Source organism: Hippopotamus amphibius, chromosome 3, assembly GCF_030028045.1.
Source record: "Hippopotamus amphibius kiboko isolate mHipAmp2 chromosome 3, mHipAmp2.hap2, whole genome shotgun sequence".
NCBI lineage: Eukaryota > Metazoa > Chordata > Mammalia > Artiodactyla > Hippopotamidae > Hippopotamus > Hippopotamus amphibius.
Window position 1 is genome coordinate 131,989,346 of NC_080188.1, and position 19,449 is coordinate 132,008,794.

The 19,449-nt window shown below is 67.1% G+C and overlaps 2 protein-coding genes across 5 annotated transcripts in view; one reads left to right on the top strand and one right to left on the bottom strand.

Annotated features, from left to right (window-relative positions):
- The window catches only part of LSP1 (lymphocyte specific protein 1), a 37,039-nt gene that overhangs the window by 905 nt on the left and 16,685 nt on the right, over nucleotides 1-19,449 (bottom strand). For 2 of the 4 annotated variants that reach the window (XM_057729893.1, XM_057729894.1), the window contains exons 2-10: nucleotides 9,691-9,828; nucleotides 8,169-8,336; nucleotides 6,189-6,387; nucleotides 5,757-5,846; nucleotides 5,474-5,517; nucleotides 5,231-5,312; nucleotides 4,155-4,289; nucleotides 3,757-3,834; nucleotides 3,501-3,603 (exon numbers count right to left, since the gene is read on the bottom strand). In XM_057729893.1, coding sequence (XP_057585876.1) covers nucleotides 3,514-3,603; nucleotides 3,757-3,834; nucleotides 4,155-4,289; nucleotides 5,231-5,312; nucleotides 5,474-5,517; nucleotides 5,757-5,846; nucleotides 6,189-6,387; nucleotides 8,169-8,336; nucleotides 9,691-9,828 — 1,024 coding nt within the window. In that variant the 3' untranslated portion in view covers nucleotides 3,501-3,513. Of the gene's footprint in view, nucleotides 1-3,500; nucleotides 3,604-3,756; nucleotides 3,835-4,154; nucleotides 4,290-5,230; nucleotides 5,313-5,473; nucleotides 5,518-5,756; nucleotides 5,847-6,188; nucleotides 6,388-8,168; nucleotides 8,337-9,690; nucleotides 9,829-13,649; nucleotides 13,772-19,449 lie in introns of those variants that run through there. The other 2 variants (XM_057729895.1, XM_057729896.1) reach the window with 2 other exon arrangements.
- PRR33 (proline rich 33) lies at nucleotides 519-1,922 on the top strand. Its single transcript, XM_057729892.1, has one exon. The coding sequence runs from the start codon at nucleotides 519-521 to the stop codon at nucleotides 1,920-1,922; it is 1,404 nt and encodes a 467-aa protein (XP_057585875.1).

Below are 19,449 nucleotides of genomic sequence, written 5' to 3' on the forward strand. Positions count from 1 at the left end.
CGGGAACATCCCATGAAGCGCAGCCCAGCGAACGCAGCTCCCACCTCCCGTCTACCTCTGATGATGCAGCCACAGATCTGCTGAGACCCTGGCCGCCACCTCGCCGCTGGCTCACAGCAGACGCGCCTGTGGTCAGGCCGGCGACGGCAAGGCGGCCCTCACGTTTGTGGGCGGGAGCTCTTCCTGCCCTCGCGGGCGGCCAGCCCAGCACGTGCCTCCTGCGAGGCGCCCGCCTGTGGGTCTCGCGGAGCCGGGTCCCAGCCCTCATCCCCTGCCAAGCACCCAGGCCTCGTGGGTTTGTTTCTAAACCGGGGCAATGGTGGGGCCGCCCCACAGATGCTCCGGATGCAAACGTTCGTGCCCGGAGCGCTTGGCCAGGGCCACGTGCGCAGGGAGCAGAGCTTCTGATGGGCCAGCTGCCGCCCCTCTGCGCCTGGGTCCTCCTACACTGGGAGGGGGCCTGCAGGGAGGAGGGCCAGGCTCATGGCCGACCCTCCTTCCCACCCTAGGGTGCGGCGATGCTCCTCTCGGCCGCCCCCATGGCCCCTGAGATGGCTGGCCCACGCCCCCCAGCGCCCCCCGGACCCCCACCGCCCCTGCTGCCCAAGCCTGGGAAAGACAACCTGCGTCTGCAGAAGCTCCTGAGGAAGGCAGCCCGGAAGAGTATGAGCAGGGGCGCGCCCCCTGGCCCGCCCGGCACTTTCCGCACCTCCCTGTCCCCCGTGAGCGAGGCCAGCCACGACCAGGAGACGCCGGCCCCGCACCCCCTGGAGGCCCCGCCGGCGGTGGCCCTCCTGCCCCGCTCCCCCCACACCCGCGTCATGCACCATGTGGCGTCTGCCCTACAGAGGTCCACGTTCTCCTTCAGCCTCACCCAGCGCAGGAGCCTGGCTTCGCACTTCCAGGCCCCGGGGCCCCGGCTCGTGGCCCCAGCCCCCCACCCCGCCTGGTCCCCCAGCGGCTTCACCCAGGTCTTGGCCCCCACGGCAAGGAGCACCCATGTCAGCCAGGTGCACATCCGGATGGCACCATCCCCGCAGGCCGAGACCCCTGAGCCCCACCAGACAGCCCCGGACGACGGGCCCAGTGACCAGGACCAAGACACAGCCCCCTGCCCTCCCGAGCCTCAGCCCCTGATCCCCGTGGCCCACATCTGCCCACTGCCTGCTGGGACCCAGGCTGCCAGCCCCAGGCCTGAGGTGCTCCCTGTGCCCAGGCCAGCGCCCGGCTTCCAGGCCTCGGTGCCCAGAGAGGCTAGCACCCGGGTGGTGGTACCCATTGCCCCCACTTACCACTCGCCAGGACCCTCACCCTATAGGCCGGCCTCTGTCACCCCCGAAGCTGGGCACCTGGAGGAGCCCCCCACGGCTGGCCCTGCTGCTGAGGCCGGGCGAGTCTCCAGCCCCCATGGGGCCTTGTCCCCTGCCCCACCATCAGGCCCCCACCCTATCCCCAAAGTTGTAACCAAGCCCCGGCTCAGTGGCTGGACGCACCTCAAGAAGCAGCTGCTGGAGGAAACGGAGGAGTCCCCCTTCTCGGGGCTGGAGCCGAGCCCAGGGCACACGGATCCGGGGAGGATGGCCCCCACCGACCCGGCCCCCCAGCCGCCCACCGACCCAGCCCCCCGGCCCCCCACGGACCTGGCCCCCCGGCCACCTGCCTCCCGGGCCTCCAGGATATGGGACGCGGTGCTGTACCGCATGTCAGTGGCCGAGTCCCGTGGTGGCGAGGCGGTGCCCCGGGATGGAGCTCGCAACCTGGCCAGCCTCAGCCGCCTGCCCTTCCTTTGCCGGCCTCGCTTCAACGCCCGGAAGCTTCAGGAGGCGGCTGCCCGGCCCCCTCCCATGGGCCACCCCGTCCTGGTCCTGAGCCCCCAGCCCAAGAACTTCAACCGGACAGCAGCTGGATGGAGGCTCCAGTGAATGGCCGGGGGGGCCCCAGGACCGTGGGGTGGACAGAAGAGGGGCTGAGGGTCCAGCTGGGAAGCCGCAGCCGTGGACAAGGGAAGCGTGGCAGGGCTGGCGGTCAGGAGGAGAGGTGGGGTGGAGGGGAGCACGCAGGACCGTGGTGGGAGGTGCGACACTGCTGGGAGCAGGTGGGGTCAAGGAGGAGGTGGGTTTGGATGGTGTGGAGGGGCAGAGAGGGGTCTGCACTGGGGGGGAGGGTGGGGGTTGTGGGGTGAAACTCTGGGGAGACAGACAGTACACGGGTCTGCTCTGAGGCCGGGGTTGTATGAGTGACCTCGCAGGGCAGGGCCCACCTGAGGGTCTGCACAGAGCTGGGGACAGGCGGTGCAGGAGGTGGTCACCAGCGGGGCCTGAGAGGGCTGCCCGGGGCAGAGAGGCTGCAGGCAGGGAGCAGGCCCGGCGGAGCCCTGGAGGCTCTGGCTGAGGAGCTTGATGCTTGATGGGATGGAGAGGATTCTGGGGCCCCTCCCATCTGCCGAGACAGGTTGGGGGGCTGATTTATGTCATTGTGGGGCATGGCAGTGGCCAGGGCGATTGGGTCCCGCGCACCGTGGGCTCTGTTAGCCGCATTAGCCATGACCGCTGTGCTTCCCGAGGACGGAGCCCTGAGCGGTGTGGGGAGCCAGGCCTAGGCCCGGGCAGGAGCTGCCCCGCACCCCTGCCCCTGCCTGGCCACTTCTGCTCCCCGACCTGAGGCAGAGCTTGAGGGGCACTCGCGGATGAGAGTGAGAGGGTGGGGTCGGAGGACAGCCTGGCCACTTGCGTGAGGGGGAGCCGTGGCCCTGACGGGGTGGTGACGGGGCCCCCAGGCCTCATGCAGCTGTGGGGGCCCCCAGTCTGCACTCAGCTGGGGTCTGACTCAGGACAAGCGCTGGGGCCCTGACAGGGCAGCTGTGATGCGAGAGGGACACGGAGGTGCTGGGGGAAGCCCCGGCCACAGCTCCGGGAGCAGGACTCGGGAGGGAGGAAGTACTCGGTGGGGGGACGTGACGGGTGCTGTGAAGGGGTCCTGGGACCCAGGCCACTAATAAAAGTGTGTGTAACCATGGCAGCGGGTCACCTTTCTGATTCTTCACCAGGTGACGGGCTGGGTGGTGGAAACGGGAGCAGCTCCTCGTTGGGGCAGGAGGGCGAGACCAAGGTTCTGGCCTCTTTGGGACCCTCAGCCCTCCAACAGGTGGGTGGGGACTGAGCTCATGGGATGCTGTACTGTCCCCTTCCTGCCGCAGTCGCCCTGAGGCGGCCGGGACGGGCTCCCCTGCCCGAGGAGCCCAGCTGGGACATCACGTCCTCCTCCCAGGAGGGAGTCTGAGCTTCCCCGTGGGGCACGGGAGCAGGGCAGGAACCAGGGGAGGATGCGGATGGGAGGGGGCGTAAGTCTGCGGGCTGGGGGACCAGCGGAGGCGGGCTCTGGCCAGCTCTGAGGCCGGGCACTCCGCCCTCACAGGCCACCTTGCAGTCCTGCCGCCACATGCCCAGAGCAGCAAATTTCACACGTGACACAGCATGCTCTGGCCACCGCCCCAGACTCACCAAGAAGGGTGGCCTAGGGCACCGAGCCCTCGTCCACGAGCACTTTCTCATACTTCCCGTGTCCAGTGGCCACGAACTTGTACCTCTTCCCAGATGGGGTGCTCTGTCAGGGGGAAGGAGGTGGAGAGCAAAGGTGAGAGCTGCAGAGGGAGATGGCGCCGCCTCTTGGAGGCCCTCCCAGGTGTGCTGAGGGCAGCCCCTCTTGCCTCTCAGCCGCTGGACCCGCCCTCGCGCATCAACCAGGTTCCGGCTCTACCTTAACCGTTGATGAAGCCTTGGGGCCTCCTTTCTGCTCCCAGAGGCTCCTCTTGGTCATGTCTCCAGCCACGATGTCCTGGAGGCAGAAGGAGGCCACGTCACAGGGGCAGAGCCTGGCCTGGGGCTCGGAGCCCTGGTTACTTCTCCTGCCTGGCCTTCCAGGGCCAGGGCCCCTGGGCCGCCCACCTGCCTCCTTGGCTGAGAGGCCAGGAGAAGCGGCCAGGGAGGGAAGGCGACAGCGTCCACCTTCACCTGGCCCAGCAGCCTTCCCACCCAGCCCTCCACAGGGGCCCGCCTGGCGACCCCATCCGCCACAGTGCCCTCTGCCCACTCTTCAGCCCGGACAGTCTCACACCTCCCTAGGGAGCCCAGCCTGGCCACAGGATGGGGGCCTACCTTGCAGGAGGGGGCCTTGGCAGTGGAGTGAGCCTGCACCTCTCCCGTCTCCCAGAGGCTCTTGGTGCTCGCCACGGCCATGCTGGGCAGCTCGATGGATGGCTGGCGGGCGAGCTTGGGGTTCCGGCCGGCGGTCTGCAGAGGAGACAGAGCCCAGGACCACTTTACTGGACAGCCACGTGGAACACATCAGAGGGCATGTGTGGGTTGCTTCAGCACGCAGATGACGTCCTCTGTGTGGTTGTCCCCCACCAGGACTGCTTTTCCAACACAGGGCTGGAACAAGGCACTCTGGAAAAACGTGCCTTCCTCCACTCAGTGTACTCGTGGAACACCCCCTTGTTCTGCAGAGCACAGGTGATGCGGTGGGGCTGCCTGCGTGGGATCTGGGGTTGGATGGAAGGGTGTTGGTTGGATGGAGTGATGGTTGGATGGAGGGGAGTTAATGGGATGAAAGAGCATTGGTTGTGTGGAGGTATGTTGGTTGAAGCGAGTGGTGTTGCTTGCACAGAGGAACATTGCTCAAACAAAAGTATTGGTTGGATGGAAGGATAGTGATTGAATGGAAAGACATTGGTTGAATGGAGGGGTGTTGGTTGCATGGAGGGGTGTTGGTTGGATGGAGGGGTGTTGACTGGATGGAGTAGCATTGATTGGATGGAGGAGTGTAGATTGGATGGAAGAGTGTTAGTTGAATAAGAGGGTGTTAATTGGATAGACGGGTGTCGGATCAATGGAGAGATATTGGTTGGATGAAGGGGTGTTGGTTAGATAGAGGGGTATTGGTTGGCTGGAGGGTCATTGGTTGGATGGAGGTTTTGATTGGATGGAGGGGTGTAGATTGGATGGAAGAGTATTAGTTAACTAAAAGGGTGTTAGTTGAATAGGGGGGTGTAGGATCAACAGAGGGATCTTGGTTGGATGGAGTGGGTTGGTAGGATAAAGGGGTGTTGGTCGGATGGAAGAGTGTAGGTGAATGGACAGGAGCTGGTTGGATGGAGGGACATGGGTTGGATGGAGGAATGGGTGTGTCAGTGGCGGAGGGATCCAGCAGAAGCTGAGGGGTCTGCACCCACCTCGATGGCCTGGGTGTACTGCTCCAGCCGCTCATCGATCTTGGAGATGGGCAGGGCTGGCTGGGACTTCTTCACGCTGTTACTGGAGGAGAGGAGAAGGATCGTGGCCCAGGCCCTCTCACGCAGCTTCTACACCCTACCCTGGGCTCCCACCAGAGCTCTCCCGGGCCCCCAGATCTCCACCTGCTGGGCCCCCTCCCTTGGAGATCCCCAAGTCCTGCCTGGGGAAGCAGCCAGACATACCTCTTCTGAATGGAGCGGTGCAGGGACTCGGTTCTGTCACTGAGCTGTGGGGGGCAGGTGGGGACTAAGCCTCCGAAGCGGAGCGGGGCCCCCAGGCCACCCCCCACCCCCCCAGCTGCTCCCCCCACCGGCTTGTGCACGTCCCAGGCTCTGCTGAGAGCTGGCGTGGCAGAGAAGGCGCAGGCCATGCTCTGTGTGCTGGGGCTGCCCCGGGGCTGCCTCTCTGGGGCTGCCATTTGTCATGAGTCTGGGACAGAGGACAAGGCTTTGGGGCTTAACCTACTTTGGTGCTGGGGCTCAGCGGGGGTGAGCCCGGTTCTGTCCCCTCCAGGACCAAGGGGCTGGGGGTCCTGGGCTGCTGGCATCTCTGGTGCTGGGAATAGAACAGCCGAGGTTACAGGGTCTGGACGATCTCCCCCTTTGCACACCCCCCCCCCCGCTTCACCCCTCCCTGGGCCTCAGGTCCTTTCCCGCCCTGGCATGCCCCTGGTCCTGGAATTCTCTGCAGCAGGAGCTGGTGAGTCCTGGAAAGTGCTGTTCCACCAGGCAGGGTCACCAACCCCACCACCCTCTGCGAATGCAGGGTCTACAGTCTACCGGTGGGGGTGCTGGCTCCCTCTAGGCCAGTCCCCACAAGACCCACAGAGCACGCAGGTAGCATGGGGACCAGCCCAGGGGCTGGGTGTGCCCAGACCCTGCGGGGAACCGCCGGCACCTGCGCATCGGCCTCCTCGGTCTCTGCCGGCCCTGGGCTGCCCTGGACGGGCCCCTCGGGGCCTTTGGGCTCTGTGTCCTCTGGTCCCAGCCCCTCCTGGGGCTCCGAGTCGGGGCTCAGACGCAGCTCCTCCAGACAGACCCCGGCTGGTCTCACCTGGTCTTCGGCATCCTGGTTCCCGCAGGCGTGCTGGGGGGGCCTGTGGGGGTGGGGAGGCGAGCCAATCGATCGAGGGTCATTTGACTGATGGCTTAAAGTCCCTTCCCATTTCCAAGCCTCAGTCTCCCCATCTGTAAGATGGGGCGGTCAGACCAGTTGAGCACCCAGGAATCTTGAGACCCCAGCCTCTCTCGGGAAGTGAGCCCAAGGACCTCAGAGCCAGCCCTCTGTCCCCGGGGCCACTTGGCCACCAGCGCGCACTGCCCCATCCCTGCTGGGCAGGCCTCTCTTGACAGAGGGCCACCCACACACGGAGGTCAGCCCCTCAGAACTGGCCCGGGCCCATGTTTTGCTTGTAAGTGTTGGCCTAGGCTGGCTGGTCCCCTGGGGACCCCCTGCCCCCTGCCCTGCTGTGTGGGGGCAAGTGGGCCTGGGCGTCGAGTGGGAGGGAGCAAGATGGGGTGTGAGGGTGGTCTGGGGGCTGGGCAATGGGGGGACAAGGCAATGGCTGGGGTCACAGCTAGGACTGCAGCCCAGAGGTCCCGGGCTGACCGGGCTGGCTTGCGGGGAGGGGAGGCCAGCCGCTGGCAGCCTGCGCGGCTCTGCATTTGAGCGGGACTGAACCTGGAGGAGAAGATAGGAAATTCTCGCATTTTCCATGATTTCAGGCCCCTTGGTGTTCATGCCAGCCAAGACCCAGACCCACCACCCAAGGTGGGCCGGGGTCCGAGCCAGCAGCAGGCTCACAGAGGGCCCATTCAGCTGCGGCTACCGCGGCCAGGCAGGTGCGGGGGGGGCAGGGTAGCCTGGCGGGAGCAGGAGGGTCCACGGAAGAGCTATAGTGCCCCCTGCTGTTGGGCGGCCGGCTGGGGATGAAGGGAACAGGGCCGGCAGGGCTGTGGCCACCCCAGCGCCAGTGGATGGGCCATCCTGCATCCCCCGCCACACACAACCCGGGCCCAGCTCAGATACGCAGAGTGTGCTCTGACTCCCAGAGACAGACGGGGAAACTGAGGCCTGGAGGGCGGCCATGGGCAGAGGACCATGCCAGGACCAGGGCCCTGGCCAGGCAACTGTCTCTGGGCGTGGGGGCCCCGCTTGCAGGATGGGAAGGGGTGGCTGAGTGACCGGAGGGGTCTTAGCGAGAGCTCGGGGCTGCTTAGAGGTCTTGGAGGGGACGGGAGGTGGCTCAGAGGGGGCCTGGTGACACTCGTGGCCACAGGGCCCCAAGGCTGGAGCTCCTGAGAAGAGCCAGGCCCCTGACCACAGTGGGGGGCCTGGAGCCCAGCTTGCGGGGTGCCCAGAGCAGCTCAGACCCCTGAGGTAGGGTGAGGGGGAGGCTACGGGAGCAGCCCCCATCCAGGGGCCCCCTCCCCCTGCCCGCCCTGGTTCAGAGCGCCTGCACATCTGGAAAGCCTGTCCCCCCAGGCCGACGCATGGCTGCACATCTGGAAATACCTGCTCCCCTCCGTGGGAATGGAGCTCGCTGCCCCGAGGGAGGAAGGGGCGCGGCGGGGGCGCAGGGCCTCCCTGACGTCAGCGGGCTGCAGATGTGCTGATGGAGCAAGAGGCCGGCCGCAGCTGGTCTGGATGGGGCCCGGGGGCCCCGGGGAGCCCAGGAATGAGATTCCTCCCGCCCCTCCCGCGGCACCAGCACCCCCGCCGCCGCCGCCCTGCCGTCTCGCACTCTTCCTCCTTCTCCCCTCGCAGCCACGGGGGCCTTTTGGGGGGCTGCTGGGGAGGGGAGCAGAGGACCTTGCTCAGACACAGGTTAGGGGCTAGGAGAGAGCCCCCTGCCTCCATGCTTTGACCCCCACTTGCCTGTCCTCCTCCTGCTCCCCCTCTGGACTCTCGTCCCGAGGGGGGTCCCCGCCGTCCGTGGTCTCCCCAGCCCCCCAGGGCTGCCGCCGCTGCTCTGGCTTCTGGGACCAGTCACCGAAACCCTCATCTTCATCCAGTTCAGTGGCCTCCGAGGGCTTCAGGCTGAGACTGAAAGAGCAGGCAGGCTCTCAGGGCTGGGCCAGATGTGGGGCAGAGGGCTGACGCCCCTGTCCACTCTGCGTCCCTTTCTCAGACCCTGGGCACCAAGTACAGGAGACCTCATCCGCACAGGGGCAGCACCCCACAGCTGGGCTAAGTCTCCCCGTTGTCAGACAAGCCCTGAGGGCAGGATTGCATCTCCCCACATACGGGAGCTACCTGAGGCCAAGATGGGGCCATACCCTATCAGCCAGGGCTTCCCAAGAACAGGGCTGTGCCTCCCCCCTCAGTCTAAGAACAGGGCTGTGCCTCCCCTCTCAGTCTAGGGCTCCCCAAGAACAGGGCTGTGCCTCCCCCTTCAGTCTAGGGCTCCCCAAGAACAGGGCTGTGCCTCCCCTCCCAGTCTAGGGCTCCCCAAGAACAGGGCTGTGCCTTCCCCCCAGTCTAGGGCTCCCCAAGGGCTGGGCTGTGCCTCCCTCCCAATCTAGGGCTCCCCAAGAACAGGGCTGTGTCTCTCCCCCCAGTCTAGGGCTCCCCAAGAACAGGGCTGTGCCTCCCCCCTCAGTCTGGGGCTCCCCAAGGGCTGGGCTGCACCTCCCCCCTGCACCCAGGGTCCCGAGTGTGGGCGACAGTCTCCCCCGCTGTCCCAGTTGAGCCGCAGGGTTCTGGCCCCCAGGCTCCTTGCCCGGGCAGCAGGGTGAGTCCCGCACCCTGCCCCCCATGCAGGCCTGTGGTCCTGGCCCCGGCAGCCCCTGCCTGCCCCTGGCGGCCCCTGCCTGCCCCCGGCCCCTTCCTGCTTAGGCCGGGGACCTGGCCCGAGGGGCCTTGACCGCCACAGCACCCCCACTCCACCCAGAGCTGCTGACTCGGAGAAAATGGAACAAAACAGAGCCGGGAGGAGGGGAGCCATTATTGGAAAAACAGCCCAGCCCAGCCACAGCGGCCTCCTGGGCCCCGAGAGGGAACGTGCTGGCCCTCGGCCGCCAAGTTGGACGTGGACTCAGTGAGTCACAGGCAGCAAGGACTCGGGCAGGGGGCTCGGGGGCCGGGGCCCCACAGCTGCGCTCAGAGTCGGTCCAAGTAAGGGGGACCGTGCAGGGCGACCGGGGCCTGAGTCAGGACCCCGGGAGGCTGGCCGGGCGGGGGCGGCTGCCCGGGTCCCCAGCCAGGTGTCCAACAGGCTCCACTGGCACGTGGTGCTGGACGACCCTCATTCTAAGGACACCCCCACCCCTACCGGGGCTCCCAGGCTGGGCCCCTCCCTCCTCATCTCATCTGCTCGGGGGCCTCCAGCCCAGGGCCTGACCCCCAGCGGCCCCTCTGCCCAGGGGTGCAGGACTGGCGAGCTGCAGGGTTGGCTTACAGCTTTTCCTGCTCTGGCCGCTCCGGGGACTGGCCCCCTTCGTCCTCGTCCTGGGCCTGGAGCTGCCGGTCCCTCTCCCGCTGGCGCCGCTCCCGGGCGGCCTCCTCCTCATCTTCCACACTCCACTGAGTGGTGAGCCTGGGAGACACGGAGAAATAGTCAACACCAGGGCCCGCACCCCACTTCCCCCATCCCAGCAGGCCCCAGCCAGGCCTCCCTAGGCCTCAGTTTCCCCACCTTTAAAGCAGAGAGCATGAGAGGTGGTCGGAAAGGTGCCCTCAGGCCAGGGAAGGTCCCAGGGCTCTGTTGGCCTCTGGAGGTCCACGTGCCTCCTGGTGATGAGAGTGCCCCAGTGTCAGACAGGCCTGGAGAAACCCAAGGATGGGACCGAACCCTCCATCTTCTTCCTGCAGCCTGGCTCCCTGGCCCTCATCAGAGCCAGGATACTGGCCAGTGTAGCTTTGGCCCCAGGCAGGGCCAGGAGGGCACAGGAAGAGCCGGCTGAGGTGTACAGAGCTCGCTGTGGCCGCCGGACAGCTAGGGTCACTCATTCTACCTGAGTCAAGTGAGTGTAGCCTCGGCCAGTGGGCACTGGTGGCCTGGGCTGGGGTCAGGCCAGAGGCTGCCCAGCAAGGCGGCCATGCTCCTACCTCGACCACCCCAGCGGGGGTGATCCTTCCTGCCCTCTGAGAGCACAGCATATTGGGAACTGGTGGCCCTGCCAGAGGACCCCAGAAGGGGCCACCTTCAGCCGGAGCCTGATCCCCCAGCTCACCCAACACCACCCCCACTCCCAGACCCCATGTGGAGTCTCTCTGGGCCATGCTGTCAATGGGGAAACTGAGGCCCACGCAGAGTCGGGCACAGGAGAGCTGACTCCCACACTTCCCGGGGTCCCTCACTCGGGGCTACACAAGATCGGCCTGAGACGGGGTCTGGACCTGGTCACCCTGGCTGGGCCCAACACATCTCAGGCTGTCGGCGTCCAGTGGGCACCACAGGCCTCAGCCGGCTGGCATGGCCTGCCTGTCCCAGCTTCCCCGGAGCCTGAGGGGGGGGTCCGGAGTCTCTATTCTATTGTGCTCAGTGCCCCAAGCTGGGGTCTCAGCCCCATCCTGCCGTGTCCCCCGCCTGACCCCACTCCGTCAGGGCCCCCGTCCCCTGGCCAGGGTGGGCCGGCTCTGTGGTCCCGGCGGCCCTGCCAGCGCATGATCTAATCTCCCCCAGGTCTCCCCGGAGCCTCCCAGACAAAAGCCAGGCCCCTGCACAGCCCCAGCTCGGGGCCCGCTCCCCCCGCAGCAGCCATGTGGGACCCCAGCCACGCAAACCAAGCCGCCTGCTCAGCCCTCGGCACCCCCAATCCGCCCACCTCCACTCCTCAGAAGTGCCTTCGACTCCCACCTCCCACCGGGCCCCAGGGAGCCCCTTCACCCCCCACACCTGGCTCCCATCAGCCTCCGGCTCCGGGCCGTTGGCTGGGGGCTGGGGGCTGGGGGCTGGGTGGCTGCATCCTGTCTGGGGAGGAGGAGCCTGGGGTGATCTCGGGGATGTTGAGGATCTGGGGTCCGGGGCGCCTCCCCACCATGACCACCCACATCCCTTCCAGATGGATGGTGGGAGCCTAGCAGGGCTGCAGGGTGGGGGGAAAGAAGGTGCCCACAGCCCTCTCCCGGGGCAGCCTGGGGGCACCCGGGGGGTTCCTCAGAGGGGTGAGGCCAGCATGGTGCCCCTTCTCTGCCATGCCCAGCTGCACACGCCCAAGGGTGTGCTGGGCATTTGGGATTTTTTGGTCCATGTGTGGTCCTGGGTGTGTGTGCATGGACCCAGGTGGGGCGTGATGGGCCAGGTGGGGCGTGATGGGCCCAGATAGGGTGTGTATAGGCCCAGATGGGGTGTGCCCATGGGCCGAGGTGGGATGTGATGGGCCCAGGTGAGGGGTGGGTGGGCCAGGTGGGGACTCTCTCAGGACTATAGCTCCTGCTCCCCAGACCCCTCCCCAAGCCCCAGGGACCCTTCATGGGCACAGCTGAACGCAGAGGCCACACAATCCGCTCACCCCATTGGTAGGGCACTGTGTCCCGGCCACCAAAGCCCCACGCAGGCATGCAATCAACCCCCATCCTAGGCCCACAACGCACAGCGGGCCTGCCTAGCGTGCACGCACACACACACGCACACGTGGCAGGAACGCACATGTGTATGTCCACACTTTCTCCTGAGCCTGACACTCAGGCCCGCCTAGGCACACACACCCACTGTCCACGCATGGGTCCCAACTCCCTCCACCAGGCACACATGTGCACACAGGTGTGTGCACGGATGTCCACGTGCTCGCAGACTCAGGCACGGGAACAAGGTGAGGGCAAGGTGGCAGGCCCAGGCCCCCAGGCCCCTCCGGGGGCCCCACACACTGTTTACTGTTTTCCTGCTGTCGTCATGCCAACGGCCCTGGCCAGAGGCCAAGGCATGTTTTCTGAGAACATTACTCCTGAGGAGCCGGCCCCTCGGAGGGTCACCCCCATGCCCTGCCATCTGCATGTGACCCGCGAGCCCTCAGGGGCAGCGAGCTTAGGGGGGCCGAACGGGGGTGCAGGGTAGGGGTCTCCAGGGGCCTCCCCAAAGCCCCGCACCGGCAGAGGCTGCGCTGGCCCCCAGCCCCTGACCCTGCGGCCCAAGGACGGAGCCGACTCAGCCCCTTTCCTCCCGGCCTCCTCCCTTCCCGCCCGCCCGCCCCAGGATGTGAGTAATGCGGCCCCTCCTGGCCCCTCCCATGACCTCACCCCCTCACTGTTCCACAGCTGGGTTTCGTTCTGGGAACTGAGAGGGGGGCGGCTCTCCTGGGGTGGGGTGGGGGCCTCTGGCCTGGGAAAGGCGCCCCCGGCCGGCGGCCCAGACCCCTTGGCACGCTCGGCGGAACTGTCAGGATGCTGGCGTCGGCCGGCCCGCCTTGTGGCCCTGGCGCAGCCCGTGCGCAGCTGCGAGGGATTTGGTGTTCCTGCACAAACGCAATTATCTCTTTCCTGCGTCTGCTCTGGCTCTGGGCGCGCCCAGGGTTCAGCCCCAGGGGCTGCGGAGTGGGGCTCTGCCCGCCCCCGCCCCCGCCCCCCGTGTCATGCTCCACCGTGGGGCCTCACCCCAGCAGGGACATGAGCATGCGCAGACCTCCAGGGGCCGGCTCTGGCTCCATGGGGGTCCCCAGGTCCAGGGGCTGCCCCTGCTGGCCACGCCCACCACCTACAGGTCCCTCCTCTCCCTCCTCCGCAGCCCCCCAGTCTCCGCCGGGGCTTCAGTGGTGCCCGTCCTGGCCTGGTCGGGCCCTCTCAGCGGTCCCAACCTCCCTCCTCCCCTGCCGCGCGGCTGCAGAAGGCGCATCCAGGCTCAGTCCTGTCTCGACTCTGCCCCCTGCAGGCAGCTTGTGGCCGCCCCGCCAGCCTCCCAGCGCCGAGAGCCTGGCTCAGAGCCCTCTGAAGAGCTTGGGGCTCGGCTGGGGGGCCGGGGCCCAAGGGAGGACGGCCAGGCCGGACCAGGCCTGACATGGGGAGCTTCCCCTTTAGACCCGCAGGGCACCCTCCTGGCCACTGCCCCCTGGACACCACAGGCGGGAGCCGGCCCAGAGGCCTGAGGACCTGGGCTGGCCACCCAGCCACAGCAGGGGCCCCATCCCCCCGTAACTACCAAGGTGTCCGCTCCCCTCCCTGGAGTTTGTACGCCGAGGTGGACACGTGCTGAGCTGCCAGAACCTCGAGTGACCACAGAGCCCACGGGTGAAGGGACAGAGTGTGGGGGATTGGGGTCCCAGAAAGGCCGCTCAGCCTGGCTTCTGGGGCTGGGGGACAGCGCCCTCCCCCAACCACCCTAAGCAGCCCCTGAGCACAGAGGTCGGGCCCCGCGGGGCGCTCACGGAGGGCAGCAGTGGCTGAGCAGCGCCCGTACCCCACAACGCGAGGGGTGCCCCTCACCAGTGTGCCATGCAGGTCCCACCCAGGCAGCCCAGGGAGGGGTCCACCGGGGTGCCAGGGTGCTTGGCTGTCACTCATCCGTGCAGAGAGGCGGCTGTGAGGGCCGAGCCGGGAGCAGAGAGACAGCCCCAAGCGAGCAGGTGGGTGGTGGATGGGGTGGCAGAGGGTGCGGGCGGCCGCCCGGGGCGGGGGGTGTGGGCTCGGGAGCGGCAGCTGCTGGGAACCAGGCCCCCCTGCCCTCTCGACGGCCCTGGCGCTGGTCCAGCACCCCTCCCGCCCGCCTGCTTTCAGCAGCATCTTCCTGGGTGTGTCTGTGCCCCCATCTCTTAGGCCAGGGAGACACACCACAGGGCAAGCCCCGCCCCACTGTCCAGGGAAGCTCAGGAATCGAACTTGAACTTGGGCCTGAAATACGAGCAGGGGTCTGGGGTTGGACCCCAGAGGCTGAGGGCAAGAGCAGAGGCCGAGCCAATGGGTGGGAGAGCTCAGAGCAGCCGGGACCAGGGAGCAGTGGCTCTGGGCGGTGCCCTGTGTCCCCTGTGGGCAGCCCTGGGCAAGCCGGCACCAGAACAGGTGCGGTCAGAGCAACGTGGGGAAAGGGAGACACCACGGGTTAGGAGGGGGAGCCACAGGCCAGGTGCTGCAGGGGCAAAGAGACAGGCCTCCGGAGCTCCCCAGGAGGGGAGAGGCAGAAACCTGGGAGGGGGCCAGCCTGGGGGGGGTGGTGTCACAGAGTTGAGCTTGGATGCACGGGGTGTGTGGGGACCTTGGGGAGACAGTCAGTAGGGAGGGTCAGCAGGTAGGGAGGGGCCCTGGCCCACCTGGGGATGAATAACCCCTAAGGGAGCCGTGGGGACCAGGAGAGGGAAAGGCTGGGGGCAGTAAGCCCCTAGAGGCTCTAGGCCAGAGGCCGCCTCCTGCCGCCCTCTCTGTGGCCCCTCCCCACCCCGAAGGTCTTCTCCAGGGTCTGCTGTCCAGGGGAGGGGGCGCAGGACTTATGACTGAGGTGCCTCCTGTAGCAGCAGCCTCCACTGGGGGCCTCAGGTCTCCTGCTGTTGGCGTGCGGGGGTGCCCGCTCTTCCTGACCCCCCCCCCCACGGCTGTCACTCCCAGCACCGTGGGTCAGGACTCAGGGGTCCCCGGGTGACATCAGGACCTGGGAAGATTGGGTGTAAAGGCTAAGCTGTGGGTCTGCGGGGGAGACCGAAGGTTTCGAGCAAGGAAAAGCAGGGCGACTGGAGGAGACCTGAGTGCAGGGAGCCCATTGCCACCCTCGGGGACCCCCACAGGGACGGGGCGGGAGGGGGGAGGGCTGGCTGTCAGTCACCGGGAGGAGGGAGGGCCCAGGCCGCCGGGGGAGGGGCAGCTGCAGGGCCTGGGAAGCAGCCTGGCCCCTCCAGGGAGGAGAGAGGCAGGGCCAGCCAGGCTGTGGCTCTACCCTGTCTCTCTGGACCTTGTCCCTGGAGTGAGACCCCAGGCCCAGCCTCAAGCTCCCCAGCTGTAAAAAGGGGTGCTGACCTCACTCGGCAGGCTGAGAACTGAGATGCCCCCCCAACCAGGCGGGCCCAGCTCCCACTTCTCCACGGCTGGCACTGCCGGCAGACCTGTGTCCCCAAGAAGGAGACTGAAGTCCCTGGGCCCGGCCCACACCCCGCACCATGTCCCTCGTGGCCCCGTGGGCAAGTGACATCTGGGAAGCCTCCCTGGATGAGGGGACACCTGCTTGCAAAGCTGGCTTTCCCACAACCACAAGGAGGATGGTACCCCCAAAGGGCGCAGGCTGGGGCCGCTGTGTCTCCAGGGCACCCGGCCCGGAGCCCGGGGAAGGGGGCCCAGCCACGGCCTCTGGGAGCCCAGAGCTGGCAGGAGAGAGGCCAGCTCTGCAGTGGCTCCCCTCGCCCTGCCCTGAGGCCACAGCACCCTAGGGCGGCCCAGAGATGAGTCCAGAGCAGCCTGCCCGCCCCAGGACCGCAGCAGCTCCCCAGCCCCTGGGAGCAGAGGGCTCTGTGACCTGGGCAGGTGGCCTCAGGGAAGAGGCCAGAGCAGCCTGGGGATGAACCCCCCACACCAGCACAGCCTCCTGCCCCTGGGGCACCCACCGCCCTTCTCACAGCTCCCCCGAGCCTCTGTATCACTGTGGCCTCCCTGCCCGGCACCCCTGCATCTACCCATAGTGGGGCAGCACGTGGGGTCCTCTTGTTGGGGGGACCCCTCGCTGCCCTGCCCAGAGCCCCCAAAGGCAAGGACCCCCTTCTTCATGATTTTCCAGCCAACCCTGGGGCAAACTAGGGAGAGGCCGCCTCTGCCGCCGCCCTCCAGCCACCAAGGATCCCTCTGGCCAAGTCCCTGCCCCACCCTCGGTATCCCCTGGGCCTTCACCCCCCCGCCCCCGGCCCTGGGGGCCACGCCTGCCAGCTCCAGACCCTGCTCCCCACTTTACAGCTGAAGGGAGGGCGGGAGGGGACGCTGCAGAGCCTGAGGTGTGTCAGGGAAGGGGAGGCAGGGGAGCCACAGCCACCTGTCACCACCGCAGCCTCCCTCCCCAGCCAGGCTCCCCCGGGTGACACCCCAGCATCTGCGAACTGCCCCACAACCTCCCAGACAGCCCAGCCTGCTCCCCTCAGGTGGCCTGAGATGACCTCTGTCCTCACCGTGCCTCCATCCCCCTTCATCGCCCTTCATCTCCGCTTCGCATCCCCTCCTCCTCCTCCTCCTCCCCTCCCCCTCCTTCCCTTTGCCAGCACTTTACTTTGTCAGGTGCTCGGACCCAGCAATGAGGTTTCCTCCCTGCCCTTACAGACCTTAGAGGCCACCAGGAACACCAGTGCTGACCCCACAGTGTGGCTCAAGGGCCCCAGAAGAGGAGCCCTATCCCAAGCTTTGCTTTGGGGGGGTGTAGCTGGCAAGAAGTCCTCTCAGGTGAGCTGCCCTGTGCCTGCACCCAGACTGGAGGGCCAAGGGGCCAAGGTGGGAGGAGGCCCTCGGACAGAGGAAGGGGCAGCGAATTGCTGGGGGCCACCTAGGGGATCATGGCCGAGAGGACACGGAGACCCAGGGGCGCAGCAGACAGAGCCGGGACCCCCACCACGGCCCCTCCTCTCTCTTTGCATCCTCCCCCGAGGCCAGAGGTGAAGCCCACCCCCTCCTGGGTGACCCACAGTCGCGGCACCTCCCATACAGGCGCACCCTGTTCTCCCACCTCCCCCCACCTCTAGGAGAGAGTGGTGTGGGAGGGGCCACTGTTCCCATGGATTCTGGCTCCCACATCCTGCTCCAGACCCGCCCAGTCCCAGACCTGCTCCAACCCCCTCGTCTGGAGCTGCTTCCCGGTCCCCCGGCACTGCCCGCCCGCTGCCCACCCCGTGAGAGCTGCCCATGCCAGAGGAGCAAGACCCCTCCCTGCCCTTTGGAGGGGACCCCAGCCCTCCCTCAAAAGCCGCTCCCACCATGCAGTGCCAGACCCCTGGGTTCCTGCTGCATCCTTCACCCCAGACCTGGGACGCAGTGGCAGCTCCTGGGGGGGCCAGGAGCCGATGCTGGGGGGGGGGGGCAAACACAGGTCAGGCCTGACCGTCACACCACTGGTCCCAAAGCCGTCCAAGCTGGTCAGACGGACCCCCACCATCCACTCAAACAGGCAGATGGGAAGGGTGCCGAGATGGGAGGCACTGCCACCCGGGCGCCCACGTCCTGACGAGCAGCTCTGCTAAGGGGGTCTGTCACCCTCCTCATAGGGGCTCTACCCACTCTTACAGCTCGGCCCCATAGAGCTCCTCAGGCCCTGAAGACCCTGCTGAGGCTGGAAGGTGGGCACTGGGGCCCCTGAGCCCCTCTACCTCAGGCTTCCCCTGGGTCCTCAAGGCTGGGTCCCCAGAGTGGGGTCCAGAGCAGAGCAGAGCTGAATGTCCCACCGCCCAGCACGTCACCTCCCTCTGGCTGGATGTCCTACCTCTTGTGATGTGCTCCGTGGTCAGCCTCCTCTCCTTGGCTTTTCTACATCTTGCCCCCATTTGCTCAGACCAGCTTGCCTGCCTGGGCTTGGGGTGGCTGGAGTGGCCATGGCCAGAGCTGGCCCTGTGCTCGCCTCCCCGTGCTCGCCCTGTGCTCCGTGCATGCAGGGCTCTCCTTTCTCCTCCGAGTCACTGACCACAGCACTGCAGGGGCCTGGGCCGAGTGCCGAGGCAGCCCAGGAGACCTCCCCGGGCGCCCCCGCCCCATCCCTCACATCAGTGAGTCGCCCTGCCCACCCCACGCCTACACACTGCATCGCCCGGGCCGACCTCCCAGGGGACGAAACCCGAGGGCTGACCACACGGCACCCCCACCGAGCGGCAGCCCCAGCCGCACCCCCGGGCCCATCCCAGTCTCCTCTTGGCGCCGGACGGCCCTCCAGGAGAGCCGGACGCTGCCGAGCCCAGCTGGGACTGCCTGGCACAGCCCTCAGAGCGCTCACGAGGCCAGGCTTTGGCACACTCCAAGACACGCGACCGGCGGCTGGCACCGGCTGGAGCCTCTGCCACCCCTCCCCCCTCCCCCTGCACGGTGCCCCGGGTCCACCTCCCACTCCCCAAGGCCCCACGCACAGCTCTGCCCGCGGTCGGTGCCAAAGCCCCAGGGTCTGCACGTTGTTCAAACTTGGCCGCCCACCTGGGCGGGAGGCACAGCCTGGCATCTGACCACCTGTCCATCTGCTCCTGGCTCCGCCCTCCCAGGGAGCCCTGGGCCCCCAAGGGCATGGAGCAGCGAGACCCTCTCCCTGACTTCTCCACATCATTTCTGCCACCGCAGCCCCGCCTTCGAGGTGCTCTATCCCGACCCCTCAGGATTGAACACTTTGGGGGTGCAGGGGCTTTGCCACTGGACCAGCCCTAGTCACTTTTTGTCATGCCACCCCGGCTGTGTGTCTTCTGATTCTGCAGACCCCACTGCCTGTCCCCCAGGGCGGGGGCAAGACCCCACCCTCCCCAAGCCTCAGCCTCCCTATCCACACAGATGGGGGATGGGGCCAGCCTCCAGGGTCCTGCGGGGCACTGTGCTTCTGGATGTCCTACCAGACCCTGGTCCTCTGTCCCCAAGGCCTCGACCAAGAGCTGGGGGCTTGGCCGGAACAACCCCATTAAAGGGGCAAAGTGACCCCTCCATGGGCAAGGAAACCAAGGCTCAGAGATGCAGCATCTCATTGGGTGCTCCCCCACCCCAAGAGGGCATAGCCGGGGACCCAACCCTGCAGCCCCCAGGTCACCATCCAGGCAGGCTCAGCCCAGGGATAGGATGCCCCCTCAGGCCCCTCTGCATCCTTCTCTCCCCTCACTGGGTTTTCTCCACCTTCCCTTCCCTTTTCTCCCCTTCTTTCCTTCTCTTACCTGCCTGCCCTCCCCCACCTTCCCAGGAGAATCAGGGCAGGTGGTAGCTGGTGCTGTGCCCGCCTCCAATACTTGGTGCCCACACCTCCCAGCCCCAGGGACCCCCTCCCTCATCTGCAGCCGGGGACCGGGACCCCTCGAGCATCCCCGTCTCTGCCTCGTCCAGCCTCTCCCTCCCCTTGACCACTGTCCTATCTCCTCCCCTCATCCCGTCCTGTCCCCACACGTCCTCTTTCCCACTGCCCCTCACCCTCTCCACTCTGTCTTTCCTGCTCCTTCCTCCTCCCACCACCTGGAAGGACACATCCCAGCGGGAGAGCCTCAGGGTCCACAGAGCACACGCACCCTGGCCGCCACCTCACCTCCACAAGCCTTAGGACCTCCCTGCCCATCGCGGGCAGCAGCCATCCATCACATCCCCAGCATTCTTGCCTTCT

Coding starts and splice junctions, on each gene's coding strand:
- PRR33 (XM_057729892.1), top strand. CDS start 519: ATGCTCCTCTCGGCCGCCCCCATGGCCCCTGAGATGGCTGGCCCACGC.